The 12,127-nt window shown below is 50.0% G+C and overlaps 1 protein-coding gene across 2 annotated transcripts; it reads right to left on the bottom strand.

The window, feature by feature from the left end:
* Positions 1 to 499: 499 nt before the first annotated feature.
* Positions 500 to 8,372, bottom strand: Mmp9 (matrix metallopeptidase 9). 2 transcript variants are annotated; one of them, XM_008854607.2, is made up of 13 exons: positions 8,232 to 8,372; positions 7,515 to 7,747; positions 7,085 to 7,233; positions 6,687 to 6,815; positions 6,414 to 6,587; positions 6,045 to 6,218; positions 5,555 to 5,731; positions 5,276 to 5,431; positions 3,774 to 4,059; positions 3,528 to 3,667; positions 2,868 to 3,018; positions 2,640 to 2,743; positions 500 to 785 (listed from the first exon to the last, which is right to left on the bottom strand). In XM_008854607.2, exons 1-13 carry the CDS (start codon positions 8,370 to 8,372, stop codon positions 667 to 669), a joined length of 2,133 nt encoding a protein of 710 aa, XP_008852829.1. In that variant the 3' UTR covers positions 500 to 666. The 2 variants fall into 2 exon arrangements, with proteins under 2 accessions (XP_008852829.1, XP_029412783.1); XM_029556923.1 differs by having other exon boundaries at positions 5,555 to 5,698.
* Positions 8,373 to 12,127: the final 3,755 nt, after the last annotated feature.

Raw genomic sequence — 12,127 nt, 5'->3', positions numbered from 1 at the left:
CATGCATGCATACATGAACAGGAATGTATACATAAATTTTTTTAAAAGTGGCTCAGGTCAGCAAGATGGCTTAGCAGGTGAAGCACTTGCTCTGAAAGTCTGACTTCAACCCCAAGATCCCACATAAAACTGGAAGGAGGGGCTGGAGAGATGGCTCAGCAGTTAAGAGCACTGCCTGCTCTTGCAGAGGACCCAGGTTCAATTCCCAGCACGCTCATGGTGGCTACAAACCATCCTTAACTCCAGTTCCAGGGGAATCTGACACCCTCTTCTGACCTCTGCAGCACTGCATGACACGGGTGCACTCACATACATGCAGGCAATACACTCATACACATAAAAAATAATAATAATAAAATAATTTTTTTTAAAAACTGGAAGAAGAAAACTGACTCCATAAAGTTGTCCTCTGACTTCCATGTGCACACCATAACACACATATCATATACACACACGATCATAAATAAATATTTTAAAGTAGCTGGTAAAGGTTAGAGAATCATTGTTTATTAGAAATAGTCCAACAAAAAAAGGTGTGAAGAGAGGGCCCAGCCCTCCTCCCCATCCTCTAGAAGAGACCACCAGTTTGTATCCAGCAAACTGGCTCCTTTCCCACTGGAGGAGTCCCCAGACACTCGCACTGCACTGCTGAAGCAAAATGGGACCCTAGTCCTCACGGCACTGCAGGATGTCATAGGTCACATAGCCCACTTGGTCCACCTGGTTCACCTCGTTCCAGGAAGTCACGCGCCAGAAAAAGCGGTCCTGGCAGAAGTAGACTTTCTCTGTAGGGAACAGGGAGACATGAATGAGGTGATTTCTATACTTGTCTACAGACACAGAAGCAAGATCTTTACAACCCCCCTTCCTGGCCTTTCTAGATCTTTCCTCAGTTTTCACACAACACTTTCATCTCCTCTACCTGCTGTAAAATGCTGAAGGGCACAGAACTTATGCTCAAAGTACTGGTACAAAGTCTGGTGCATAGTAGGTACTCCATAAACAGATTGTGAGTGAATGAGTAGATGACTGGATGGGTGGCCTATTTTAATGTTCAGAACAACTCATCCAACATTCATTCATTAGACAAGTCATTCATTCAACAAATGTTTACTGAGTACCTGCTATGTGCCAAGCCCTGTTGGAGGCATTAGGATTGCAGCAGGAAAAAAAAAATAGACATGATTTCAAGAAACAGGACGAAATAAAAACGGGTGAGTGAATAACAAGAAACAAGAACAAACTCTGAAATGGTGACCTAAGTATTGAAGCCTGAAGGCTGAGAGAGAGGCAGCCAGGTGACAATTCAGGGGAAAGGCCTTCCAAATGGAGGGAACAACTGGCACAGAGGCCCTAAGCTAAGAATGACCCTGATCTGTCCAAAGAGCAGCCAGCACAGGTGGAATAGAGTGAATGCCAGGAGGAGGAGGAGGAAGAGGAGGAGGAGGAGGAGGAGGAGGAGGAGGAGGTACGCCAGTGGAGGTCAGATCATGGTCCTGTCTTCCACCTTGGAATGTGTCTGCGGTCACCCTCAGACCACTGCCTTCCACTCCTAACTCCTCCCCACTCTCACAGAATATGTTAAAGGTTACTAGACAGCCAGTGTAGCTTGGAGGGAGAAGGTGTAGAGGAGACGGTTGAAAACGATAGATTCGGGAGAGATTTGGGCCTTGGAATCAGCAGACCTTGTCAACTGATGAATATGCGTAGTGGAAAAGAGGAAGCAAACACAGTGCTGTTTACAGATGGGGAAACTGACTCCAGCAGTGGGGCTGGAGAGATGGGTAAGTGGTTAAGAGCACTGGCTGCTCTTGCAAAGGACCTGGGTTCAGTTCCCAGCACCCACAGAGCAGCTAACAACCGTCCATAATTCCGGTTCCAAGGGATCGGATGCCATCTTCTGACCTCCGTGGACATTACACAACACAGGTGCACTTATATACATGCAGGCAATACACTCATACACATAAAATAAAATAAATAAAAATTTAAAAACAAAATATAAAAAACCCAATAAAATAGAAGTAGCAGGGACTTACCCAAAGACAGCTAAAACTGTCCTATCTCTCGCTGTATTCTCAGTGGTGGCCTGCATATTATAGGCCATTGATAACTATTGCCTGATAAAGGAATGGGCCTTTTTGCATACTGTGCTCTTTGCTGAAGGGAAAGAGCTTCCAGAAGAATAAGCACACAAACACACACAAAAATACAAAATAAAATAAAATCTTAGGGGTTGGAGAGATGGCTCAGAGGTTAAAAGCACGTCTTGCTCTTCCAGAGGACCAGCGTTGGGTTCCAAGCACCCACATGGCAGTTCACAACCAGCTGTAACTCCAGCTCCATGGGATCCAACGCCCTCTTCGAGTTATTCCATGCATGCACTGGACTTACATGCATGCAGGCAAACACATACACCGAAATACTTTTTTTTTTTTTTATATATAAGAAATTAGGATCTTAAAACTGGCTCTATGACCTAGGGACGCTCTCTACAGGAATCCTGCGTGCTGGGGGCATTTTCCTCAATCTTCAAGGACCCGTTCTCTCCTGCTGGGGAACTGGCCAATCACTAAGTCAGGGGAGCCCAGCATGGGCGGGCTCTCAAGGAGAGACACTCCGCAGCGCGCGGCCCTCACCTCGGTACTGAAAGACGTCGTGCGCGTTCCGGGGCACCCCGGAGAACACCCTGTCCAGGCTAGTGACGCTCTGGGGATCCACGGTCTGCGTCTTCAAGTTGAACCTGCAGGAAGGCGGCCCGCAGGCAGGTGATGAGCCGGGCGGGGGGGGGGGGGGGGGGGAGGAGAAGAAGAATATGAGGGTGCACGGCGCCGGGGCGCCCCCTGCCGGCCGCCGCGCGCTCTCACCTCCAGACACGCTCCCCGCTGAACAGCAGCGCCTTTCCCCCGCGATGCCGGACGACCCCGGTGACTTGGGTCACCCCCGAGCCGAGACCCAGCTTGTCCAGGCGCCTCGGGCCCAGAACCGACTGGCCTGTGTACACCCACACTTGGCGCCCTGCGAAGAAGAAAGACCACGCTGGGCTGGGGACAGGAGGGCGGGGCACAGGCTCTTGGAGGAAGAAGCCAGCTAGGCCTAGTCTAGGATGTCACCCAAGGAGCACACCGCCGAAATTCAATACCCCCTGCCCAATAAATATGAAATTGCGGGGGCTGGAGAGATGGCTCAGCGATTCAGAGCACTGGCTGCTCTTGCAGAGGATCCAGGTTCGATTCCCAGATCCCACAGGGCAGCTAACAACCATCGTAACTCCAGTTCCAGAGGATCCGATGCCCTTTTCTGACCTCCGGGGACATTGCACGACACAGGTGCACTTAAACACATGCAGGCAATACACTCGTACACATAAAATAAAAATAATAAAAATATTAATTTTTTAAAAAAGTGTTACATTGTAAATTGCCCACCATGAGGGAGCGCCCCTTTCTAGTCGCAGAGCCTGTCATGGATTGTGCCCTAAACTGGTAGGTATTGAGGAATGGACGGCTAGAGAGGAGGAAACTAACCAGAGAAGAAGAAAATCTTCTTGGACTGTGGGTCCTCAAACGCGGAGTCCAGCTTAGCTGGCAAAGCCGGCCACGAGCGGGCAATGAGAAACGGGCCCTGCAGCTGGCGTCCTCTGAGCTCTGAGAACTTCCAGTACCGGCTGAGGAGAAAGGAAATAGCCTTGGACTGGGGAGAAAAGTGGGTGGGAGGCCTGGGCAGGTCCCTCTCCAAACCCCCTCTCCCATCCACACATCCCTCCTGCTCACCCATTCTTGAAGAAATGCAAAGAACCCTGAATTTCCGTGATGGCGTCGAAAATATTCACGTTGCAGGGATTGTCTGCTGGACCCAAAGACACTGTAGGAGCCTCAGAAGGGCCAGCAGTGGGGGGACCTGTAGGGCCAGCTGAGGGGGCACCTGTAGGGCCAACCGTGGGCTGCTCAGAGGGGTAGGCAGTCGGAGGTGCAGTGGGGCAGACAGTAGGAGGAACTGTGGGCTGTGGTTGAGCTGTGGTTGTGGCTGGAGGCCTTGGGTCAGGCTTAGGGCCAGGACCTAAAAAGAAGCATCAGGTAAAACACTCTTATTCAACATTTCTCTGTGTCCCAAGCCTAGCAGTGAGGCCTGCACTGGTGCACCCTTCTCCTCATTTGAACCTGGAGCCTGCCTCCCCTCTAAGCTACAAGCAGGCCATTTCCCATACATACATCAAGCCATAACTACCCAGTCCTGGGCTCTGTCAAGATCTGGGCTGGGTCCTAAGGACAGACTCTCCCCCCTCTTCTAAGCCAGGGTAGGAGAGTGTCTTTTGAGTGCTCACCATGTTAGACAATGCTGTAAACTTTATAAAACTCACAAAATTGGTTCATTTGACCTTCATAGAAAGACTATGAATTAGGTTCTTTAATATCCCCAACATATACCTTTTTCTTGAGACACGGTCTCATTATATAGTCCAGGCTGACCTCAAACTCATGGTAATCTTCCTTCCTCATCCCTTGAGTGCCGGCATTACAGGTTTGCAACACCATACCCACTCCAAATCCCCATTTAAAAGAAAACCAGATGGGAGCTGGAGAGATGGCTCAACAGTTAAGACCACTGGCTGCTCTTGTAGAGGACCTAGGTTCAATTCCCAGCACCCACATGGCAGTTAACAACCGTTTGTAATGCCAGTTCCAGGGGATTCTGAAGCTCTCTTCTGACCTCTTCAGGCACTGCATGACATGGGTGCACTTACATACATGCAGGCAATATACTCATACACACAAAATAATAATAACAATTAAAAATATTTATGTTCAAGGAGTTTTGATATCAGGGTAAGTGATGATAATACAAATTTAAATATGGAACATGCACATGGTGCTTCCTATAGCCAAGTATCATTCTAATTCATTTAACCCTTTCAAAACCTCATGAGAGATGTACTATTGTTACCCCATCTTATATAGGAGGGAATTAAAGGGTGACCTGACATATTTAAAGTCACCTATGAAGTGGCTGGACTACCCCACGCCCTGCCTATCAAACCCAGCGCTTCATGCATGCCTAGCAATATTTGGCAAGTACTCTGACCACTAAGTTACATGCCCACCCTAGACTGGCTTTTGAACCCACATCTACCTTTCTCTAGAGTGGCATCTCAGAGCACTCCCAAGGCAGCAACTGAGGTGGCAACTGCACTCAGGCCCTGTCCAACTCTTCCCTCAGTCCTATGGCTGAGTCACATCCCCCACTCTGCTCCTCCATCCCTGCCCTCCAGCCTCACCATAGAGATGCTGGATGCCTCTCACATCATCCTCATGCAGAGGGGAGCCCTCAAGGAAGCGGTACATGGGATACATGAGCGCCTCTGGCACTGTCGAATGATCCAAGCCCAGTGCGTGGCCAAACTCATGTGCTGCCACCAGGAAAAGGCTGTATCCTGGAAGGAAAGAGGAGCCTGGGATTCGAACATCTGACCAAAGCCCCAGCCCTAGCCATTCCACCACCACCACTGTCAGGGGTTGCTGTGAACCCCACCCTGGAGCATCGGAAGCCTACCCACCTTGATCAGGGCAGAAACCCCACTTCTTGTCGCTGTCGAAGTTGGAGGTGGTGGCGCACCAAAGGCGCCCATCAGTTCGGCCCTCGCTGGTACAGGTGGAGTACTCCTTGCCCAGGAAGATGAAGGGGAATTTGCACAGCTTGCCTGCGGAGTTGCCACCAATCACAGTGGCGTCAGCTGGAGAGACATAGTGATAAAGAGAGCCAGGTGGGTGAATCAAATAGGATATGAGGGGTGGGCCCAGTGAAGGGATAGGCTAGAGAATCTTGGTGGCCTATTTTTTAAGCCTAGGAGGCAGTTGCAGTGACCAGGAAAGGTGAATGGGCTGAGCCTAGGGCACAAGACCAAGAAAGAGTCTGCAGGCTAAAGGAAAAAGTCCACAGCTGAGTCGTTGCCCATTCAGGAGGAGGGGATGTGGTGATGGCAGATGGGAGGAAGAAGATTGGGTTGGGGGGAGCAGGGCTGAACCTGGTAGGCAGGGCAGAAGTACCTCGGGTAGGGCAGAAGCCATAGAGTTTATCCTGGTCGTAGTTGGGGGTGGTAGCACACCAGCGGTAGCCATCCGAACGACCTTCAGTGGTGCAGGCAGAGTAGGAACGGCCGTCGAAGGTGAATGGAAACACACAGGGTTTCCCGTCCCCATTGCCATGTTCAGTGTAGAGTCCTGGGGAGACCCATACTATTACCCCAAAGTATGACATAGGCCATCTGGGGCCCTCTTATTTCACAGATGAGGAAACTGGGCCCAGAGAAAGGGAAAAGTGACTTGGCCGCACAGCACTAGCGACAAAGTTGGGATTCGAACCTGAGATTCTGGGTGCCCAGGTGCCTGCAACCCGCCCCACAACCCCACACTCACTCTCGCTGGGGCAGAAGCCAAACTGGCGGTCTGTGTCATAGTCCGCGGTGGTGCTGCACCAAGGTGTCCCATCCGTGCGGCCATCTGTGGTGCAGGCCAAGTAGGAGCGGCCCTCGAAGGTGAAGGGGAAGTGACACGGGGCACCATTAGCGTTTCCAAAGTGTGTGGGAACCACTGTAGGAAGAAGCGGAGGGTGAGTCAGGGTGGCTGGCGATGGGTGAGAAAGAAGCAAGAAGAAAGGAGGAGAGACGCCAAGGCCGCTCAGGATCTCACCAACGCCTTTGCCCAGCGACCACAGTTCTTCATCGTCGAAGTGGGCATCACCCTGAATCCCGGGGCCAGGAGGAAACGCGTGTGCCAGGAGCCCATCCTTCCCGTCGAAGGGATACCCGTCTCCGTGCTCTGCAGAAGCAGATGGAGAGGAAGAGAGTCAGCCAACTACAGTTGCGTAGAGTTTGCTCTCTTCAAGGACCAGAGACTGACAGCCGGCTGGATCCCCCTGAGCGCAGCTCTCCAGGCCTTGCTCCGCGGCGCTGCCCCTGTACCACAGGAGAGGTTGCCATTCGGGTGGGCGGCGGCCAAGGATGCCGAAGCAGGCCAAAGGGCTGATCTGCTATACCCTCTAGGCTCTCCGTGGTCTTCCCTCCCATGTCCTGCCCGGGAGTTCTCACCCGCGACACCAAACTGGATGACGATGTCTGCGTCACGACTGTACACGCGGGTGAAGGTGAGCGGTGTCACTGCGCTCCACACCGCGAAGGCGCGAGCGAAGGCGTCATCGATCACGTCTCGCGGCAAGTCTTCCGAGTAGTTTTGGATCCTGTAGGTGAAAAGCAAGCGGAGAGGGCGTGATCAGCTTAAGTTGGGGCGGGACGGCAGCTACACGGACGCCTCCTCAGTCTTCAACATTTCCAGAGCTCCCTGCGGATGCGGCTTTCAAACATAAAGTGCCTTCAGGAGCATCGCCCCCTCCCCGCCTTTAGACTTCTAAATGACCCTGACGGGAGTATTTGGGTTACTAGGACAAGTTATGTTCAATCAAGCAGAGGTGCAGACTGACCTCCAGTCCCACCCCAGCCATCTTCGAACCCAGCATCTCACCAGTAAGTGATGTTGGTGTGGTGCCACTTGAGGTCACCCTCGAAGGTTTGGAATTTGCCCAGGTCTGGGACACCACAGCGTGGGGTACGAATAGCCTCTAGGGTTTTGCTGTCTAGCTCTCCAGTCTGGGGCAGGGACAGCTGCTTCTGAAGGAGCAGTAGTGCTGGCCGCAGGGATAGCTTCTCTCCTTGCATCTCAGCAACCCGGGTGTAACCATATCGGAACAGGTATTCCTATGGGTGGAGGGGCAAAGACATACAAGAGTACTGGCACCATTTCCTTGAACCAAGACTGTCACTCCACATGCTTAGGGACTCTAATCACAAGACACCAGATCTTCCTGCAGCAGCCAAGAATCTCCTCTACCCTTCCTGTGGATACCATAGCTCCTTCCCACCCCAGGTGATCTGAACCATGCCTACTCCACGGGCCCTCTGGGATTTAACTCCCAATGTGTGCATACTCCAGAACCCTCCAAAGTGGCCTCTGACATCCCATTGCCCCAGAAAACTTGCAGCTGTCCATTTCTGTTTATCACTGCCCAAAGCCTCCACAGCAACCCCATAGTACCTAACCTTGGACACCTGTTGCTCCAGACATTCCTTTACCCCTCCCCCACACACATCTGGAAATTATCTTGAGACTCCATGCTTTCTCAGGATACTGGGCATCTTCCTGGACAATCCTCCCCAACTCTCCACTGGGGCCTTTTTCTACCTGTGCCAGCTGCGAGTCGGTGAGATTGGTGGTTCTCAGATCCCGGGGGAAGACCACAAAAGTAGACTGGTGCCCGTGAGGGGCGGCAGAGCAGCAGCCTAGAACCAGGAACACTGAGGTCAGGGGCTGCCAGGGGTTCATGGTGAGGGTGGCAGTGTCTGGCTGCAGCTGCCTTTCCAGGGGCTTTAAAGAGGCACAAAACTGAATCAGTGACCCCGCCCCTCCCCTCCAGGCAAGTGCTGACTCAGGGTGTGTGTGTGTGTGTGTGTGTGTGTGTGTGTTAGGAAGCCCCAAGAAAGGCCTTATGTCACCTCCTCCTTTCACCCCTGCCCACAGTCCCGACTGCCAAGTCAGGCAGGACCCCAGACCCGCAGGAAACCACAGCACCCAGGGGAGGGATTGAGTTTTACAAACTGCAGAGTTTGTGGGAAACGGAGGGAGGGTGTCCAGGCTGGGGGACTCCCTTAACCCTCAGTCTGAAGGTCCAGGTGGACATCCTCCTGGAGGGCTAAAAGACTCCAAGATTCCCCCTTCTTGTCCTTCTGAGACACCCCCTTTCTAGTTCAACCTCCAGCCCCTCCCCACTCTGAGGGCTCTGTCCTCTCATCTCCCTGAAATGGTCCTTGACTCAGCTTCCTCTCCTCCCATCTGGAAGCAGAAGGAGTGAGGCAGGAATGGGGAATTCCACTGGGCAAGCCCCTTATCTTTGACCAGCCGACTCCTCAGGGTAGTAAAGGGGAGCTCCTGCACGTAGGAGAACCCACAGAAGCTTCGCCCTTCCTTTGGGCCTCAGGCAAATGTCTGAGTGTGCTTCCTTTGCTATTAAAAAAAAAAAAAAAAAAAGGCCTTTTGTCCCTAAATCGATGTGAGGATAAAATGAGATAAAACTCAAAAAACACACAAAATGCTTTTAGCCCAGTGGAGGTCCTCAACTGATGGCCCTGATTCCTTTAAACCACCTAGAGGCCACAGTTGGGATTGTTACAGAATCAGGAGCCTGGGGGCTTTGGCTCTAAGGCCTAGATAACAGGAGCACATGCCTTCCTCTTCCTGGACTGAGAAGTTTTCACCTGACCTTCCACTTTTCCAGCCCTGACTATCCAGGAACACTTCTGCACAGTCTCACCAACAGCCAGCAGCCTTCCTCCTTCCCTCCACAGCCCTGGTGGAACAGGACCTATATTTGCCTTCCATAAGCTGTGTTGACAGGGCCTACTATGTGCCCAGCACTTTAAATACTTTCCTAATGAATAAACCTTGTTCTCTCTATCCCCTCACCCGTGTGTGTGTGTGTGTGTGTGTGTGTGTGTGTGTGTTGAAAATCAAACTTAGGGCCTTGCACATGCTAAGCAAACACTCTACAATACTCTATTCCTAGCCCTTGTTTTTTGTTTGTTTGCTTGTTTGTGGGAGTATACGGGTGTGTAAATGTGTGTGCAGATGCACAGACCCATACATGCCTAGGCCAGAGGAGATCGTTGGGTATCCTACTCTGTAATGCTGTCTTCCTTATCCCCTTGAGACAGGTCTCTCACTGAACCTGGAATTGACTGTTTTTTAGATCAGCTAGCCTCCAACAAGCCCTAGAAATCCTCCCATTTCTGAGTGCCCCTCTCCTCAGTGCTGGGGTTATGGACACTGATGACTATGCCCAGTTTTTTAACATGTGTGCTGGGGATCCAAACACAGGTCTTCATGCTTGTGCAACAAATGCTCTTACTCACTGAGCCATCTCCCAACCCACCCTGGGTTTATTGAGACAGGATCTCACTATGCAGCTCAGGTTTGTATTGAACTTCTCATCTCCTGCCTCAGCATCCCAACTGCTGATACTATAAGTGTGCACCACCGTGCTTAGCTTATGAGGTAGGTTTGATATGTAATCCTTTTTTGGAATAGGAAACTGAGGCTCAGAGCAATCAAGGGACTTGCCAGTGATCATACAGTGACTTGATACAGAGCCAGGATTCAAGTCTTGGGCAGTCTGGTTCTGAAGTTTTTTATCTTTGTTATCATTTCTAGGGAACTGAGCAGACCAAAGTAGAAACAGATGAAAGAAGCAGGTTGCTAGGGCCTTAAAGCTTGCACCCTTCTCCTCTTACCCCCTGACAGTCACTCAGACACGGTCAGACGCTCTGGGTTTGGGGGGATCAGATGTTAATGACGAGAGATCCAGGGCAAGTATGTCACAGATTTAGGAGTGTGGAGGTCAAAGAGCAGCACAATTTTAGAAATGGAAACTAAGTAAGAGCCAGACATGAGTTTAGAAGAATCTATGAGCCATATCCTTAACTCGCCATCTATTATGCTGACTATGTCCTATGTGTGGGTGTCTTGTCTCTGTATTATGTCATATCCGTGCTGTATGTCACTTGTATACTGTATGTCACATCTGTGCTGTGTGTAATATCTATGCCATATGTCACATCCACACTGTAGGTTACGTCTGTGCTGTGTGTCACATGTATACTCTATGTCATGTCTGTGCCGTGTGTCATATCTGTACTGTTCACTCCTTTTCTCCAGTTTGGCACTCTTGGTACTTGGAGCTGATCGTTCTCTGTTTAGTGCCTTGGGCACTGCATTGTGTCTAGCAGCACCCTCAGCCTCTCTTCCTACTAGATGCCAGTAGCACCTCCCCCCTGCCAGTTGTGACAACCAGCAATGTTGCCAAACATTGCCAAATGTTCCTTGGGTGAGTGGGAGGGGAAGAACCCCTGGTGTGTGTTGATTTTTTTTTTTTTGTAAATGATTCAAAAGTTTCATTGGATACTCAAATCATTGGTGATGATCCTCAAATCTTTAATGACTGTTCAACTAGATAGTCATGGTGGCCCATAACTGTAATCTCAACACTTGGGAGGTAGAAGCAAGGTGATCAGAGCTCAAGGCCAGTCTCCCCTCATAGTAAGTATGAGGCCAGCCTAGGCCACACAAGATGCTGTCTCAAAATAAATAAAACAGGCCAGGCATGGTGGCGCCAACTTTCAATCCCAGCACTTGGGAGGCAGAGGCAGGTGGATCCCTGTGAGCTCAAGGCCAGCCTCATCTACGTAGTGAGTTCCAGGTCAGCTGGAGCTACCTTGTCTCAAAAAGACCAAAAATTTTTTTTTCAAATAAAACATATCCAACAAATGATTGATGAGTTTTATGAGACAGTGTGCTACAGCTCAGCACTCATCAGAAGTCCAACATCATCCTTGATTACTTAGCAAGTTCGAAGCCAGTCTGGACTACATGAGACCCTGACTCAAAAAATAAATAGATAGATAGATGATAGATAGATAGATAGATAGATAGATAGATAGATAGACAGACAGACAGACAGACAGACAGACAGACAGACAGATAGATAGATAGATAGATAGATAGATAGATAGATAGATAGATAGATAAGGAGAAAAGGCTACAGTGGTGACCTTTTATCTCCTTGTTCATGGGATTGACAGTCCAGTAGGGGAGAGACTAAATAAATAATTAGTCCAGAAGGCCAGTATGATGGCTCAACAGGTAAAAGCACTTATCACCAAGCCCAAGGATCTGAATTCAATCCCTGGAACCCACATGGCAAAAGGAAAGAAATAACTTCCACAAGTTGTCCTCTGACCTCCACATGCACACAGTGGCACATGCATGCCCACAATACATAAACAAAAATCAATAAAATGTAATAAATTACATTTAAAAATATTTTATTTGCTATTTTTATTTTATGTCTATGAATGTATTTCCTTCGTGTAGGTAAGTGCATTTGTGTCATGAAATGCTCTCAGAGGTAAGAAGAGTGTGTCGGATCCCCCAAAACTGGAATTACAGATGGCTGTTCGCTGTCATATGGGTGCTAAGAACCAAACCTGGGTCCTCTGCAAGATCAGCCAGTGCTCTTAACCACTGAA

Source organism: Nannospalax galili, unplaced genomic scaffold (assembly GCF_000622305.1).
Source record: "Nannospalax galili isolate Female #2095 unplaced genomic scaffold, S.galili_v1.0 scaffold2227, whole genome shotgun sequence".
In the NCBI taxonomy this organism is placed as follows: Eukaryota; Metazoa; Chordata; class Mammalia; order Rodentia; family Spalacidae; genus Nannospalax; species Nannospalax galili.
This window is presented reverse-complemented; position numbering and strand designations above follow the sequence as displayed.